Consider the following 19,151-nt stretch of genomic DNA (forward strand, 5'->3'; position numbering starts at 1 on the left):
GATATTATGGGTCACATTAATGGCTTGATTGCATTTATCGTCATGACATGAGTACATAGTATAATACTTTATTTTAGCTGATTATAATTCCCCTGAAATCTTTCAAATTTGTAAATATTTATTTTCTTTTTCAAGCACAATAGTATTATTATATATTTGCTACTGGTATTTGTATATAGTTTTGTTTATATGACCACCCCCCCTCCTTGGGGATACAGGGATGCAGTCATTAGCATTTGGGTATATTTATTGTGTGTGATATATTTTACTCTTTTCATTGTTTTTTTTTCATATTGTCTGTACATAGAGATTGCATTTTCTTTTTGTTAGACCATAAACAGATTGCTAGTCTTCAATGCCAGGCACTTTTAAGCAAATTTATGTCGATGTCTGCTATGAGTGATTACTAATAGTGTTAAATGGGCTTGGGAAGGGTACAAGCATATGTCCAGTCAGATAACCTTTCTTCCCTGAAATAAACAAAGCAAGCATTGGACAGCATGGATCCACAATGTACCACTTAAATTAAGTTAAAAGAGCTTCTACATGCATTTTACTCTTAGCAGTTACTACTAATATCATTAAGAAAAAAATTAAACTGAATGATGATATTAAAACACAATTAAAGTCACTGAAATAAATATTAAACCAAAGAGACATTGTACCTCCATTTTATAGCATTCCCTGAGTCTTCCTGGTATAGCAGCTAATTACTGTGACCAAGGGGTCAATTCACTAAAGGTTACTGCACGCGATAACACTGTCATGTGACTCATTTGCATAAATTATTGCATGCAGTAATAAAATGTCCAATTCACAAAAAAAAAATGATGCTGTGGTATTTAACGCAACATGTAAAATGTGTCGGTAAATATCGCAAAAACAAAAGTGGTAAGCTGTTAAATCCAATTCACAAACAAAACAGAAAGTAAAAGAATTTATGATGTTTATCACCAGGGTTTTGCTGGCAGTATCACATGCAGTATTTTTTCAGATGCAGCGATTTTTTAAGGGGAACCCTACATCAATCGTTTTTGAAAAACAGTGTGGGGTCCCCCCAGATCCATACCAGACCCAAACTGTATTCAGTACAGCTGATGCGTTTTGAAGGGTGTCCCTTCTTCATCAGAGCTGATGAAGAAGGGACACCCTTCGAAACGCATCACCTGTACTGAATATCCATCCCCTTGATGGGATTCGCGCTATCTTCAAGTCCCTTTGAGGACTTACATGCCTGATTTCATTCGCTGTTTGTGAGTATATTTTTACAATTAAAACATTTTGGTTACTGAGGTAATGCGCAAGGATGATGCGCTTCTCGTTTTCATTGTATTCTGCAGTATTGACACATATTTACTGTCATTTGAAAAAACGTGCCGTCAGTACCATGTGCCCCCAGCTCAATGGGCTCAGTACCTGACACCAGGGCTACGAGGCAAGGCCCTGGACGCATTTGTTGAATTGCCAGAAGGTCAGGATGACGATTACGAAGTTTTAAAAGATGCCATTGTCCGGAAATACCAGGCCTAAGAGAAAGAATTTGAAGAATTCTCCGATTTAACATCAGAACCAACTTGGGAGACCGCCCTTTCGCTCTGAAACTTGATCTGCTAACCCTCTAACTTCTCTCTGTTATCTCTTTGCTGTGCTGTTGCTCTCTGTATATTTATATATATATTGGTTACATCTTTTTTCTGTACATATTTTTATTGCACCCTTTTGACCTTTTAGTAATAAATCTTTCCTTCTGAAAATGTTGAACTGTTTCTATAGCTCCTTATTGCAATTTACTGATTCCTGCCTCTAAAAGAGAGCTACTGTGTTTGTTTAACCCTCTGTATAACCGGCCTGCGGTGACCGTGTTATACAGACGATTACCTCAACCATTATTGTGCTATAGCTGATATCGATGAGTTTCCTCTTTCTCTGTACAAAAAGGAGGTGGTGGCAGTGTGAAGGGTTAATTGCGTAATTAACCTGACCCAGTAACAATTTCTCCCAGGCTGCCGGTACATAGATTGTGGTCCAATTAGCTGGAAAATCTTTGTGCAGGGTGCAGCTGGGCGTGGCATTGTTACACGCGTGACAGCTCGGTTTTAGATTGGCTAGTCCTTCGGTCACGAGTTTGGTGAGAAGGTCAGGGGTCTGACGCCGCGATCGTCACAACATGCACACCATTTTTTCTCTTTTTATTTTGGTGTGGGGTTCCCTAGAAGTGTGATCCACTTCCGGTGAGTGACGAAGGCTTTGGACAATGCGTGATAGATGCAGTGATCCAGCGTGCATGTGCAGTGTCTAGAGGATGCCATGACAGCTAGCCCGTTTTTATCATGTATTGCCCCTACTATCGCTCGGTGACAGTGTAAGTCTACAGATCACAGTGATCCTATCCTTGTCCATTATGGATGCATAGTTTCATTATTTCTGCACTGCTGCATGTGTTTTTTACTTATGGGGATTTGATCAGTCTATCTAGTTTGCATTTTTGGATTGTTACATTACAGTTACCAATTTGTTTTACCACAAGTCAATCAAATATTTTGACAGATCCCTTTTGGGGCATCACTTGCAGGACTCCACCCCTTCCGTTTGCACAGAGAGGGGGAGTGGTTGGGTTTTCATTATCACTTGGTCTCATATATAAGGATCATCAATATGCATTTTATCCATTGCTCTGAGGAAGGAAGTTCAACTCCCAAAACGTGTTAGCACTTGTCACCCAAGGACCTCCGCTGTCCACCATTTTCATTTTTGGCTCCTTGTCTCTGTGTTTATGACCTGTTTTGGTTTGTGAGTTCACAATAAATGTATTTTATATCATGGTAATGCACGAGGAGAGTGCACCCTGTTTTATTCTTTTTAGCTTAGTAAATGAGGTAAAGCTTCATTTTTCAAAAAATACGCAATCACGAGCAAAGAAACATTTTTAAAAAAGCATTTTTGCTTGCACATGATTGGAAGTCAGCAGAGCTTCTGCTCATTTACTAAGCTCTGGAGAAATGCTCTTGCAAAGTGCACAGTCTATTTGCCTTTAGTAAATCAACCCCATTGCCAAAAGGGTGCTTTTAGAACAGAACTGAGAGTCATTGGTGGATCGTGTACTCTGGAGGACAGCTTTGCAGAGAGGATGTACTGTCCCACCCAGCGTAGCAAGGCATTGGTGCTGAATTCAGTACAGGTGTATTTTTCACAGCCATCCATACATTCTAAGAAAGTAGTGGTGAAATTAAGGACGGGGGAAGGCTTGCCGTAATTCATTATCTACCAGGCTTAGGAAAGCCTTAGAGTATATTTCCTTTTAAATACTAAGAACAAACAGTACCGTAATCACTAACAGGTATATTGGATGACAGGAAAGTTGGGTTTGAAGGCATTAGCTCATTATTTTATCTGTGCTTCTAGATCTCACATGTATATATTTGTAATTTTCTATGTATAATAAATGTCACCAAATACAGTACCTCCTTATTCACTCACAGTGAAGGATATAAGAACTGTCCATTCTATTAATGACAACCAAGGAACAGCTTCTTGCTGTTGATCCTTATTTGAATGTCATACAAATATTGGCTCTATTGCTGGCAAATTCTCTTCAACTCACCTTCACCTATGGTATTGCTCTCTTGCTGCCTACACCAACAGTACATTGCTCCATACCATCTCCTTCACTAGCAATTGAGTTTCTGTATCTTTCAGTCAGTGAGGGAGCAGCAACCATAGAAAAGGTGGCAGTTGTATTTTGTTGATTTAGCTCCAGGTGGGATACCTGTGAGATGGGGAAACAGCTCTTATTGTTTAAACACTGTTTGTGTGCAGTAAATTATTGTGTGGAGTAAATTAAATGTTCGGGACTGACATTCTGTGGTTTAGCCACAAGATGTCACTGTTTTCCTAACAAAGCCTCAGACTGCATAGATATTTCTATATTCATGAAGAGGTGGGGTTTTCACACAGGGTTTAGAGGACAGGAAGGAGAGGGACAGCAGCCATGTTTAGAGGATGGTGAATGCAGGAGCCGTGTGAGCAGAGAATCTGATGGCATCCAGATGTGAGAGCATCCCCCAGTAACCAGGGCTGCAGCTGGGTGAAGCTGATCCGTGTCCAAGACCCTGATCCTGTTCAGAGAAAGGAAGATTGTTGCCAGGAATGCTGATGAAGAGCAGAGGAACAAAGCAACAAACACTGCGATACCGCATGCTTGTTGGAGGGACATTTGTTCTGTTCAGAGTCACCAGCGGATGCAAAGCAGACCCGGGTCGGTAAGATCGTGCACACACCTCATTTCAGTGTTGGCGCCTAGAGACTGAGTCGAGGCCTATACTTAGTTAGTTAGGGTCTCTGTTTGTGTCAGGTCACAAGTGTTATTACTGATCATTGGAAGGACTCCGTAACTTAAAGTGACATTTCACATTGGAGAGCTGATAACATCCCACAAACTCAAGCCAGACTGGCGTTTTGCTCAGAAGGAATACTCAGGCATGTGCTACAGGACCAGTTATGGGAGGGGGAATACTGTAGATTTGTGTAAGATTGTAAGCTGTTGTGCTGCACCGCAGGCTATCCCATACCGTACACTTATACACTGATTCCTGCTCTTTTAGGGTAATAACGGGTAAGGTGTGGCAGCTTAGTTGTGCCTGCCAGTAGGTAAATTACTAAACCTTCTACCTTCATCCATCAGGAGGCGCCGTGCTGTGCAGCACAAGGGTCTCAACCTTTGGGCTGAGTGTATGTAAATTTATTGTATGTTTCCAGCATTTGTGGTTGTGTTTATTTGCCACATCTAAGTAAAATTCTGTTGTGGAAAAAGCTGGTGTTGGGGTTGCTTTCCTCGTTCGTGACTTCACTGTATCTTGGAGAGCCCACCCCGGTACACGGCTTACATACCATCAGCAGCATAATCACCACTCGTGAAAAAGGTTACTTCGGAATATCTTTTAAGCTCCTATTTTACTGAATAAGTGGTACAAAGAATTTACAGTATGTTGGAAATTGTTATGATTTTATCAAAATTGTGTGATTTTTAGCTTAACTTCTGCCAGACAATCTCGAGTTGTGCCCAGATCTCAAGATTAGATCACATAATGCCAGAAGTGTATGAAATAGAACTGTTAGTATACTGCTGGAGCAATACATTGGGATAAATCCTAAGCTGCAATAAAATATCTGGAACCACTGGTGTATTTAGGTTTTGTGCCACCCTAGGCAACACAAAAATCGTCTGCCACCACAGACACTGACCAATACCAACCCCCTCCCATTTTCCCCCTCCCGTGGAGAGAGCCTGACATTGACCAATAACACCCCTGACCCCCACCTGGGAGAGCTTTCCGCTACTACCCCTGGTGATAAAGAGAAGGTCACTCATGTTCATCTCCAGACATCCCCGGGAATGAGAGTCAGGCTCTACATACACCCAGGGGTGTATTTACCACAAGGCAAACAAGGTGTTAGCCTAAGGCTGCATTTTTCAGGGGGGCAGCGCTGTCCTCCAAAAGAAGGAAAGGAAGACGGGACACACACAGCAAGGGGACTAGGTGGGATCTGAGAGAGGCTGTGTGCTGCTTGATGGTGTATGCAGAGCCTGACTCTTGTTTCCAGTGATGTCTGGAGCTGTGAAGGTGAGTGGGGCGGTGGTAGTGGAAGGTTCTCTCGGGTAGGGGTGGGGCATGCTGGGGTGCTGTTGGTCAATGGGGGGAGCCAATTTTTGTGTTGCCTAGGGCAGTAAGAAACCTAAATACACCACTGCATACACCATTAAGCAGCCCGCAGCCTCTCTTGGATCCCACGTGGTTCTCATGGAACACGTCTCTTCTTTCCTCCCTTCTTCTGGGGGCAGGTGCTGCCCCCCTAAAAAATGCTGCCCTAGGCAAGTGCCTTGTTTGCCTTGCGGTAAATACACCCCTGTCTGGAGCCAGTGAAGTAAAGGAGGAGCTGGTTTGCTTGCCACAAGGCAACAAGGAATTTAAGGTATATATAAAGACAAAACCTCATTTCTAGATTTGGATAGAGAAAGAAAGGTTAGAACCTCTAAAATTGTATCGCTGTTTGTGTCCCACTGGGGAGATTCAACCACATCAAGAAAAGATGGGAAGTACACAAATTTAAATTTCCCAGAATAGAGGATAGAGAAATAATCTTTCAATGGGGATAACTTTGTAGAGCTGGTCATACATGCTTCAGTTTTTTTTTCTTTCAGCCAGCAGACTGAATGAAAAAACTGAACCAATTCCCCCATCCACACATTCAAAGTAGATGAGGGGATCCTCCTTGCTGCACTATAGCAATCTGACAGCGGGGAGACTCCTCTGCTATCAGAACACACAGATCAGTGCTGCAGCCACTATTGAAGAGGCTTCTATCTGACATGGTGGTTAAATAGAAGTCAGTCAGTAGATCAACTTCTGTTAAACTGCTGTAGCCACTCATGGATTGAAATTGACCTGGTCCCTGCGGAACCAGCCAAGATATTCTCCATGTATGGCAATTTTAAGAGGGGAATTTCTCTTACATTTTAGATATTTTCTATCTCAGATTCTAGATACTTTCTGGCTCATCTTCATGACAGGATGTGAAGGTAAATCTCCAAAACAGGGGCCAGATAGCAAAATATACACTGAGAGGGATTTTTTTTTTAAAGTTGTGGGTATACATACACTTCAGTTGGAATACTATCATAAGTTAACTTAAATATCTAATGAATTTAGCTGGTAGGGGTAGAGATTAACAAGTAATTAAGTAATGTAAGTAATGACCAGCAATCCTCCAATCTCTGTATGTTGTCAGTATAGGGACGGCTTTTTCTTCTTTCCAGCAAAACATGACAGCCATGTGCAGATGAGCATAGCAACTGCTGCTCCACCTCCTGTACAATAATATGCCCAGCCAAGTTTGCAGGTACCTGGTACATAAGACAAAATAAATGTGTTACTATTTATATTAAAGCTATTTGCTCACTAATCAGTTATAGGTAGACAGACTTGACAGAATGCATGGGAAATGTAAGCTCATTGTCTCGGTTTTCACTTTGGTTTAAACCTGATATGTACAAAATTCAATAGCTCAAGCTAAAAATATACTAGTGCTTTCTGAATAAAAGTCACAAAGGGTCATACTCGTTGAAAAGTTTTGTCTGTGATTTGGTTTATCTCTATAGATAAATCTGAGATTGATTCTTGGCGTCTGAATGAGTTAATATTTCTAGATTTGTTTACCAGCTAACCTAAGGACTTTTGTATGGCCAAGGACAGTTTGAGCCTGGAATCACATTAATGTACCAGCCCTAAGGGAACCATTGACAGTGTCCAGGGTGTTCCAGACTCTTTGGTAATTATGCAGATGAAGTTTAATGTCTTACAGAGGACAGGAATAATGTACCCGGGTGGTAAATGCTAGAATTAATTTTTAATGTTGTGTAATAGCCTTCTGCTTTACCTAAGCTTCCCTGCTATTCCATTGCTTGCATATATTATAATATTTATGCACTCTACTCTGCATCATTTTTCTGTTGAATCGCCTATTCTTTTTTACTTTTTTTAAATAGGCAAAGGCAATGTACTATATATTCAGCCGAACAATTTTCATTTCATACATAATTTACATAGCAAATATTCTGTGATTTAAAATTCTACTCATAATGTACATAATTGGGGTTGATTTACCAAAGGCAAATAGGCTACTCACTTTTCAAGGAAGTTACACTTTGCAAAGGAAACTTTTCCCAGACTTTAGTTATCGTGGTCAATATTCACTATGCAAAGAATACCCAATACCCGCGTGCTTGAAAATAAAAAAGACAGCATTTTTGCTTGCACATGATCACTTGCAAATGATCGGATGATGGAAGCCAACAGAGCTTCACCTCATTCACCAACCTCTTGGAAAAGTTCCCCTGCAAAGCGCTACTTCCCTTCCAAAGTGAAAAACATATTTGCCTTTAGTCAATCAACCCCAATGTTTTTTATAATAGCATCACAAAACCAAGGCTAATTTTACTAATATGCAAAAGATAGACATCATGATATCACAAGTCTCTAGAGGATTTTTTCATTGAAATGTATAGGGCGGGCAATCTGGGAAAGGAGCTAAGTTCAAGTCACAACAAGCACTTCTCAAGGCAATTGTAGAAGATTTCCCAGCTACAGGCAACAAAAGAGACTTGGTGGTAGGTTGAACTCAGCATCTTTTCATCCAAAGTTTGAAATAAAAAATATCAAATTTCCCTTCATAATAATATAGAACTACATAATACAACAGATTTTCCAGGTACAGCTACTGAGAAGCTGTAGAAAATGTGCTAAGAGTCATATCAAAGCTAGATTGTGGTAGGCAATATTTTCCTCTCAACTACTTAGAAACTACAATTTCAAAGATGTAAAAGGACCATGTTGCATAGCGTGGGGACAATATTAGAATGGTCAAGGGGCTTTCAGAATTATTTTGTCAAAATTATAGTTTGGAAGATTAGAATGTGCCACCATGCTGTCTTTCTCTTTCAGCTTGCAAGAGATCCTTTATTTATGGTGGCCATCATTCTTCTCTAACTGAAAGAGTGCTAGCTTTCCCAATAATAAACAGCAAATTGGACAGTTTCTGGACAGATTTGGGAGCTTTGAGCTAGATAAGAATTGCTATTCCCCAGCTTTCTGTTTACACCCGACTACCTCCAATCTGCCTAGAGAATGGATCTCCTTCTGTTTGTTTTTCAGAGATAAGCAGGTGTAAACAGACATAAGTCCATTTACACCAGCCGGTCCATAGGGATGAATGGACTGTCCAATCAGGTCCACCTGGAAAACTGACAGACAGCCCTGATCAGAACCGTTGTGTGAAAGGGCCTTAAGAATTGGTAAGCTGCAAAAAATGGCTCTATCTGACTTGCTGCAGCTTCTAATGAACATTGTGAGAAGCTCAATGTGCAATGAAATCAAAATAACCAGTTTGATTGCAGGAAAGGAGCCTGTACAACTGCACAATAGTGAAGGTAAGACTGGGGTCAGCATTAAAGGAGAAGTACAGCTAAAGCTCGCTTGACTATAGTTCTCCTATGGATCACAGGAGGGCAGTTCGTTCTGCACTTCGGTGATTTGTTTTCAGTTGACAGCGGGCTAAAGTCCACTCTCAGCTGGTGTCACTCAGCCAGTCTAAGCTGGGGAAAGATCATGACAATATGGTCGGGATCCACCCAGGAGTCTGGAGCAGCTCCTGACTCAGCCTCTCAGCAATCCGCTGAGATCCTGAGCTAGCCATTCCCACCCCTTCCACAGACCAGCCCTCCAGTGAGCACTGGAAGGGCAGTGCAGACAGCAGTGACGGACAGTCACCGCTCTCTGCTTAGAGCTACAGGGAGAACTGAGCAATCAGTGGTGTCTGATCGCTCAGTTGTCATCCTCAGAGCCAGCGGTGGACAAAGGCAGCATTGGATAGATGCTGCATTCTCCTAGGTAGGTATGATTTAGAAAAAAACATACTTCTCTTTTAAGTACAGTGATTTACAGCCAAAACTCATACATTATCTAACAAAAACAATTGGATTGGATGCTATGGGATACTGCAATTTTAGCTACTGCATTGCTCCTGACACTGCAATACTAAAAAGTCTGTTAATGTTCAGCAGGGGATGAGTTAATTATACATTGAAGCCATGTAAATATCCTGTGTATCTTGTATTGTACAAATGGAAAGTCGGCTGTATTGATTTCAATCCCTCTCAGCTATAATGAGTTTTACTCTGATGCACAGCTAGTGCTCCTCGTACACACTTTCACAGACCATGATTGGTGATTGTGAGTCACTTGTTACCTAATTGGAACTGACTGGACGTGTTGCCACATGCCTGCTGGATTTCAGGACTGTTCCACCCCAGTGGGTACAGGGCACATCCGGAGCTAATGAGGAGTCCTACAGAGAATCACATAAGGAAGAAAGAACATGTTTGTTTACTCAGTGTGAGCCGCACAGCAATCTGCAATATTCATTACAACCAATTACACAGCTACATTTATGCACAGTGTTCTTTTTGGAGTATATTTGGTGCTTGAGAAATGACAAATATTTCATTGAAGTGGAAACAAAGCAAAAAAAAAAAAGCAAAACAATAAAAATTTTAAAATGTATCTTCCAAGAAATGCCATCTAATTGTAGAAGCAGAATACTAGGCAGGTTAATCAGGCCAAACAAAATCTCAAGCAGAGATTATTAGCTGCAAAGGACGCAGAACTGTGGCTTAGATTAGACAGAATTCTTCTATTTCACCTACAAACACATTTATATATATGGGCTAAAAAAATGTTTTTAAACTTATTAAGTTGTTTTAGGACTTCCACCAGTTTAGCCTAATTATGGAAACTTTCTGGCATTTAATTTTGATATAAAGCCATTTATAACTCTGCCCCAAATTACATCACCAATCTTGTCTCCAAATATCACCCAAACCGTCCTCTCCGCTCCTCGCACGACCTCCTGCTCTCTAGCTCCCTTGTCGCCTCCTCCCATGCTTGTCTCCAGGACTTCTCCAGAGCTTCCCCCATCCTCTGGAATTCTCTACCCCAATTTATCAGACTATCGCCTACTCTGCTCACTTTTAGGCGATCTCTGAAAACCTATCTCTTCAGGGAAGCCTATCCTACAGTCAGCTAATAATGGAATCTTCTACTCTTCCTACCAGTCCATCTCCCACAGTTACTACCTTTTGTACCACTAGCCCCTCCCTCCTAGATTGTAAGCTCCGAGGAGCAGGGCCCTCCTATCCCTCTTGTATTGAACTGTATTGTTGCTGTATTGTCTCCCATTATATTGTAAAGCACTGAGCAAACTGTTGGTGCTATATAAATCCTGTATAATAACAATAATGTTCAGCTTTTGTGTTTAGTACCTTTCATAGAAAAATGTTACTCCTTAAAGTCCAGTTTGAGCAAGAAAGCCTGTCCCCTGCCAGCAGCTGCAGAAAGCAGAGGTCTCGATGCAGAGCTCCAACACACCCCCTACTGAGCCAGATCCATAGCTCTGCAGTTAGCTCTTTTTCCCCGCTAATCAGAGAGCTTTTGCTCTGACTCAGCAGATGATGTTGTACCTCTGCCAAGAGATCATTTTTTTCCCTACAGACATCAAGGATCCCACCCTGCAGTATGCTGGCAGGACACATGCTTTTCTACTCAGGATGAAGAAAACTAAGAGTTTTTTAACTTTTTGTTTTTATGGAATACATTTAGCTAACTTAGTGAAAGTTTCAATGGTCTTTAAAGTATGTGATTTAGACCTAGCATGATAAATTTATTTTTAATGAATTGAGAATCAGTTGTGAATTTTTATAAACATTTTGGATCCTCCCATCTCAAAAGTCAATAGGCCTGGTGCAAAAGTCTGGTATATCTCTTTAAGGGTCCATTCATTTTATTGCCTTACATTAACATACTGCCATGTGCTGCAATGTAAAGCGTAACCAGAAATGCAGAAGGCACAATTTTAGATCAGCTGTGGTGCATTTGACAGCCTGGGGTTGTCCTAATGCAATGCACAGATGCATCACATGCACTGCAATAGATCACCTGAGTGTGAACGGACCCAAATGGAGAATACAATGCATTGTATTATAAGTTATTGTATATTTGATATAAATTCAATTATTTTTGGTTTGTGCCATGGCAATTCTTTAAAAGCAGTTTCTGGCATCCTAATTTATAGAAAAACAGTGCTTAAAACACACCTTTAACCACTTAAGGACCGCCCTATAGCAGATATACTGCTACAGGGTGGCAACTGTGCACAAAATCACATATAGCGTGATTTTACATTTCCGGGTAGGGGGTGCGCGCCCTACAAGCGCCGCCATTCGCACCCACGGATGTGTCAATCACTGGGTCCTGGACGGTAATTACCCACCGGCGCCCGGTGATTACCGACAATCACCAATGGGGAGGAGGACTGTTTTGTTTACAAACAGTCTTCCTCCCTGTCAGCTCGAGCACACTGCTCAGGATGGCTGTGCACAGTACAGCCATCCTGATCAGTGTGCTTACAGTAAAGCACACGCCCCCCAGTAAAACACTCCCAGCACATAGTTAATCCTTTAATCTCCGCTCACATTAACCCCTTCCTGCCCAGTGCCATTAGTACAGTGTCAGTGCTTTTTTTTAGCACTGATCACTGTATTATTGTCACTGGGGATGTCAGTGACACCAAGTCAGAATGTCCGCAGCAGTCCCGCAGTCACGCAGTCCCACTAAAAGTCACTGATTGCCACCATTACTAGTAGAAAAAAAAATCCCAGTAACGCAGCGCCATAACGCAAATAATGGCCTGGTCAGGAAGGGGAATAGATCCTCAGGAGATCAAGTGGTTAATGTCCAAGTTCTGATTCTCTGAAAAAGTTGGATTTAAATACAGGTTTATGAGGTATCCTAAGGTACAATGTACTGGGATTTTAAGCTGCCAGAGGTATGCGTGAATGCTATGTGGTGCCTGCTGTTATGCTACAAAACTCACTTTTACTACTTTTTAATTTTGCATAAAAAATGTGGGACTCATCTCATTCACACAGGCGTATCTAAGCTTACATCCATAGGATGCACAGATGTTTTGTGCATCTGTGTGCAGGCAGTCCCGTTCACCTCTATTGCAATGTAACGACTGCCCAGACACAGCTGCTGCTCCCAATTTGACAGCCGTAAAGGTGTGTGCCTCCAAACACACACTGTCTGCTTTTGTGAACACGCACTTGCACTTACAACGGCTGTCAAATTGGGAGCACTGACTGCGTCCATGCAGCCACTGCAACCCAAGTGACATGAATTGGACTGCCTGCATGTTGATGTACGGAACATTTGTGCATCCCGTGCAGGCAAACATGGCCCTTCGTACAGGGTAACCTGTGTGAACTAAGCTTTTTTTTTTTATGTGAACCTGTCACAATTCTGTCCTAATAATCTAAATGAAAAGGCAAAGCTTAAATACATACCCTTTGATTATGGCCTCATGCACATTGAAATTTAGAAGCTCAAACGTGGTTAAACGTAAAATTCTCATTGCTTTCCCGTGCCTCAGAAGCCACAAGTGGCATGTACAGCCAGCCGTAGAAGTGAATGTCTGAACGCAACTGTATTGGTGTAAACTCTGATGCTCCAGTGCATTTGGAAAATAGGGTATAAGCACATTCCCAGGTAGCATGTAAGGCTGCACAAGTATAACTGCCTTCCTTGTATGGCTGGCCGTGCACATCACCCGTGGCTCCACAGGCATTGGAATACACTGCTCAAAAAAATTAAAGGAACACTCTTTAATCAGAGTATAGCATCAAGTCAATTAAACTCCTGGGATATTGATCAGGTCAGTTAAGTAGCAGAGGGGGTTGTTAATCAGTTTCAGCTGCTTTGGTGTTAATGAAATTAACAACAGGTGCACTAGATGGGCAACAATGAGCCGACCCCCATATCAGGAATGGTTTTACAGATGTAGGCCACATTTTTTTCCCTACTCATCTTTTCTCTTTTTCACTAGTTTTGCATTTGTCTAGGGTCAGTGTCACTACTGGTAGCGTGAGGCGATACCTGAACCCTACAGACAGTCCAACTCTTCCAGGATGGCACATCAATACGTGCCATTGCCAGAGCATGTAGGAGAATCCAGGAGACAGGCAATTACTCTAGGAGAGCTGAACAGGGCCGTAGAAGGTCCTTAACCCATCAGCAGGACCGGTATCTGCTCCTTTGTGCAAGGAAGAACAGGATGAGCACTGCCAGAGCCCTACAAAATTACCTCCAGCAGGCCACTGGTATGAAAGTCTCTGACCAAACAATCAGAAAAATACTTCATGAAGGGGACCTGAGGGCCCAGCACCCTCTAGTGGGCCTGGCACCATAGAGCTCTACTGGCATTTGCCATTGAACGCCAGAATTGGCAAGTCCACAACTGGCGAACTGTGGTTTTCACAGATGAGAGCAGGTTCACCCTGAGCACATGTGACAGACATGAAAGGGTCTAGAGAAGCTGTGCAGAACGTTATGCTGCCTGTAACATCATTCAGCATGACTGTTTTGGTGGTGGGTCAGTGATGGTCTGGGGATGCATATTTATGGAGGGACGCACCGAACTCTACAGGCTAGACAATGGCACCCTGACTGCCATTAGATATCTGGACAAAATCCTTGGACCCACTGTCAAACCCTACGCTGGTGCAGTGGGTCCTGGGTTTCTCCTGGTTCACGACAATGCCCGGCCTCATGTGGTGAGAGTATGCAGGCAGTTCCTGGAGGATGAAGGAATTGATACCATTGAATCGCCCCCATTCTTGCCTGACCTAAAATCCAATAGAACACCTCTGGGATATCATGTTTCGGTCCATCCGACACCGCCAGGTTGCACCTCAGACTGTCCAGGAGCTCAGGGATGCCCTGGTCCAGATCTGGGAGGAAATACCCCAGAACACCATCTGTCATCTCATTAGGAGCATTCCCAGACATTGTCAAGCATGCATACAAGCACGTGGGGGCAATACAAACTACTGAATACCATTCTGAGTTGCTGCAATGGAATTTCAGCAAAATGGACTAGCCTGCTGCATCATATTTTCACTTTGATTTTCAGGGTGTCTTTTAATTCAGTCCTCTGTAGGTTGACAATTTTCATTTCCATCAAACAATGGGGCATCTTTATGTTCCTAACACATTACCCAGTCCATATCAGTGTAGATGATATTTTTCCCCATTGAGATCTGATGTGTTTTCAAAGTGTTCCTTTAATTTTTTTGAGCAGTGTATTATGTTTGAGGACTTTTAAGTATCCAAATATCCATGTGTATGAGGCCTAAATATATGTCAGCCTTGTAAAATTATACCTGTTTTTGTCAAGAAAATTAAACCATTCAGACATCTGAAGCTAATTACTAAAGAAAACTAATTTTCCGTCTTGTGAAATTACACTTTGTTTGCTCGCCAAACAAGTGAAGATGAAAATGAAAATATAAACTTCTATAAGATAAATGAATGTTGTAAATAAATAAAGATTCATTTTACCAAGAATAAAAAGTGACTCATTCAGTGAAAAACCCTTTTAGTAAATCATCAGCATTAGAGAGGATATTACCATTTAATGGTCTATCATTATTGACCGCACCCGGAACATTTGAACAGACAGTGGTTGTTCATTAATGTGAAATAGTCTTTGAAAACCTCACAAGAGGATTAAGCAGAGTTCTCTCAGCAAAAACAGATTGTTAATACCAATGCCTCACTCTTTATACACCCCCCCCTTATTTCTTGTGCAAGGAAAAGAAGTGATGGTATATCTCCCCCATGGAGTCACGTACAGAAATAAAACAAAAATACTAACCCTATAAAATTTTAAGAAATATTTATTGACTTTTCACTCTAAGAACAGCCCAACCAGTACTTCAATTGTGTTGCACTTAGGAGAAGGAAAATCCATATAATGTATTTCTTAGTTCTCTTAAATGTGCCAATACATGTGCAGATTATCTTCAGGAAAATGTCATTTTAGACCCTCTGACAATCGGCAAATCTAAAACCCAAAGGAAGCCTTCAATGCTAATATGGATTGGGTGGTGTATTTGTTTTCAGGCTTCATTGGAGTATGAATGTTACACTACTACAATGCTCTTATTGTCACCTGAATAATATATCAGACTTTTGGTAGTTTCTAGGAAAACCTCAACAAAATGGAGGCCATCTGCACACAGACACTGACTCCTTGTTGCATAAATAATGAATGAAAAAGGGTAAAAGATGGATTCAGTTTCTGTTCTCCACTTGTAGACAACTCCTCAGATGCGTTTTGCCCTTTTTGGGTCTTAATCGTAGAGGCAATCTGCAGAAAGGACAGCTGGTGATTATCTACTTGCCATCCGTCCACAGTAGTTATACTGCAGTTGAGTGGTACAGCCCCGCCAGATCACGTACCTGTACATCGGTGGGGCTCATCCAGGTTTGCAGGCACACATGCTCATGGCTGCTGCTCACCACACAGTGGTTAGACACGGCGCAATTTTGTCAGCAGTTCCCGACCAATGATTAATGGCTGAAACTTGCCAATTGGCTGTATCCAATCACAGCACAGTGCCCTGTGTTTACAAACACACAGAGCTCTGTACAATGATCAGCGATCTGGATCTTTCTTTTCTCTGCAAAGCAGAGAGATAAAACAGCCAGATAGAGGAATAAAAGCAGCACACATTACACATTGTTAGGCACATATTTAACCCCTTGATTGCCCCTAGATGTTAACCCCTTCCCAGCCAGTGTAATTAGTACAGTGTCAGTGCACAGTAATATCACTGATCACTTAGTGATGCTCCCAGATAGTGTCTGTTAGTGCCAGATTGTCCACCATAATCGTGGCAGCGCACGGGTCTGCGCATGCGCAGAACGCCGATGTGCTCTAACCGGCAGGCGCTAGGACCTAGGCAGCTGCGGCGGCCGTGCATGCACACTCGCGATCGCAGATGCGTGCCTGGCACCAATGAAAGTGCAGGTCGCACTATTTAAACCAGCCCTGCACAGACTCAAGTTGCTGTATGGTCTTTATTATCCTGTTCCTGCTCGTTGTTCCTGCTGATTGACCTTGTTGCTGACCCAGCTTGATCCTGACCTTTGCTGACCATCTTTTGCTCTGACCCCTGGCTCGTTTGACTACTCTCCTGCATACCCCTGGTTATCTGACCCCCTGTTGCTGAACCTGGCGTGTGACCTGACTACTCTCTGTCTGCTGCTCTGTACCGTGCTGTCTCCACTGTTACCGACCCGACCCGTCTGACTACACTACACTACCCTGCCATCCATCCATCCGGCACGGATCCGGTCACTGCTCAGGTATATCTGCCTCTTCACATCAGGCTCTCTTCCAGTACATACCTCCGGCGGTTCCCTCTACCACAGTCGGGTGCACTCAGGGGCCGCGACCTGGTCACTGTCTGCTCCAAATCCATCCCACCATCAGGGACCCTGGTAAACAAGCAGACTGGGACTTAGAACCCGCGACCTGGGGAATTCTGTCTTGTGGATTGTTAGAGATACCGTCAGGCGGTGCATGACACCATCCTATCACAGTCACCCTATAAGTCACTCATCACCGCCATTACAGTATAGCATCAATAGCTGCGAAAATTGCAGTATATATACCATCGTTTGTAGATGCTATAACCTTTACACAAACCAGTTAATAAACACTGACTGGATTTTCTTTTTACCAAAGGCATGTAGCAGAATACATCTTGGCTTAAATGTACAAATAAATTAGATTGTTTAATTTTTGTATTGAATATGTTTTATAACAGAAGAAAATATCGCTGTTTTTCAAAATTTTCTGTCTTTTTTTATATCGCAAAAAATAAAAACCCAGTGGTGATCAAATACCACCAAAAGAAAGCTTTATTTGCATGTAAAAAATTATAAAAATTTCATTTGCGTACAGTTTTGCATGGCTGCAAAATTGCCAGTTAAAGTAGCAAAGTGCTGAATGGCAAAAAATGCTCTGGTGATGAAGGGGATAAAACGTTCCACAGGCCAAGTGGTTATATAGCATCATGCGCCATAAAGGAGAAGAATACAGACAGATCGGTTGTGAGAACAGCAACTCCACCTGCTGCTTGGAGGACAAACCTGCAGGACTTGCACTAGTATACTAAATCAATAGAATGAACTACCAAAACAGTACATTAGTGGCACCACAAGCAAAGCAAACGGCTTGTTGATGACCTGCCATGGGAAAGTCCCGATGACGAAACGTCAGGATCTAGTGAAAGAAATATAGAGAAAATAAATGAAATAAAAACAAAAAGTTCCAGCCATTTGACCAGAACACTAGATCCAACTAAACACAATACTTATTAAAAACAATTAAAAACATGAACAAAATAAAAAATATTGAATAATCCAGATAAAATAGAACACAATGGAACACCAAAAAGCTATGGAGTAAATGTAAGTATAGATATAAATATACAAATATGCAGATAATATCATGGGTTCACAAAAAAATAAGTCATATTGTAGTATTAATATGTGGTGCGTGCAGGAAAATAATATTCTAGGCGCACATCCACATGATGTAACAGTAATGATGGTAAGGGAAAATAATAATGAAAGGAGGAGCAGAGAGAGTTTTTTTTATCCATCTGAATATTCTTAAAAAGCTGCCATCTATTGATATCTCCACTGAACATATTGATATGCTGTGTTTTAACCATGTATATGTGAGTGCACTTTTCATCGTCCAGTTTTTTTAATTGATTTTCCTAACGCTACTACTCCTAAACAGTGGCGCTCTCTCTCCCCAACCCTGTGTTCTGTTTTTACATGACCATTGACGGGAAATCTCCAGAACTTGCTTGAAGCAGAGACTGCTGACACTGCAACAGTGTATTTCCTCGATTGGATTCGTTATATTATATGGACCTTATTTTCATGAACATTATCCTGAGATTTATTGCCAATCGCCCCTTGTCCCTTTACCTCTGAGGGTTGTACACTGATCTTGCTCCTTTTGAGCGGAGTTTAAAGTATATCCCGTACTGGGGGCAAATTTGATATTGCTTTTCAGCTCCTTCGAGGGTAAGTGCTACAACTGCTTTTAGATATTTTCTCAGATATAAAATGGGATGTTATCTGTGTTGTAAAAAAAATGCAAACTGCAATTGCAGTCAGGTAAGACGGTGTCCATTACAGCTTTAAAGTGGAACTTTACCAATAACAATTTAATAAAAAATGTTCTGTAACAAGGAACATACATTCCACATTAATAATTATGCTGCCAAAATTAGTGTGTGCTGTAAATTGCCTCCAGCATTGTTCCTGTTTCTTCTTGCTGGAGGCTGCCATTTTGCTGAAGCACAGAGTCCTGAGCAGCAATAAATCTTTCGACTGACAGCAGATTAACCTCTACAAACTAGGCACATTGCCTAAAAATAGAGAGCAACTGAGCATGTGCAAAGCAGAGCAATACATATATATACTATAAAGTATATATATATACTATATTACTGAATTTTAAACAGTATAATAACTTACATAGTTAGACCTGTAAAAGGGGCCAGCAAGAAGTGATCTAGTGGAATTTAATTTTCTGACTAAAGTTCCTATTGCTTTATTTGGGAAAAATATATTCAAACATCAAAATCAGGGAACCTTAAGTTATTTCCTAAT

At 41.6% G+C, this 19,151-nt stretch overlaps 1 protein-coding gene across 1 annotated transcript in view; it reads right to left on the reverse strand.

Annotated features, from left to right (window-relative positions):
• Nucleotides 1-4,920: 4,920 nt before the first annotated feature.
• Nucleotides 4,921-19,151, reverse strand: part of LHFPL1 (LHFPL tetraspan subfamily member 1) — a 30,510-nt gene continuing 16,279 nt past the window's right edge. Inside the window, exons 3-4 of the mRNA XM_089652494.1 lie at nt 9,802-9,900; nt 4,921-6,901 (exon numbers count right to left, since the gene is read on the reverse strand). Coding sequence (XP_089508620.1) covers nt 6,783-6,901; nt 9,802-9,900 — 218 coding nt within the window. The 3' untranslated portion in view covers nt 4,921-6,782. The remainder of the gene's footprint in view (nt 6,902-9,801; nt 9,901-19,151) is intronic.

The sequence above is a fragment of the Staurois parvus genome, unplaced genomic scaffold, assembly GCF_062004578.1.
Source record: "Staurois parvus isolate SC_StPar_1 unplaced genomic scaffold, SC_StPar_1.0 ptg000684l, whole genome shotgun sequence".
Lineage (NCBI taxonomy): Eukaryota > Metazoa > Chordata > Amphibia > Anura > Ranidae > Staurois > Staurois parvus.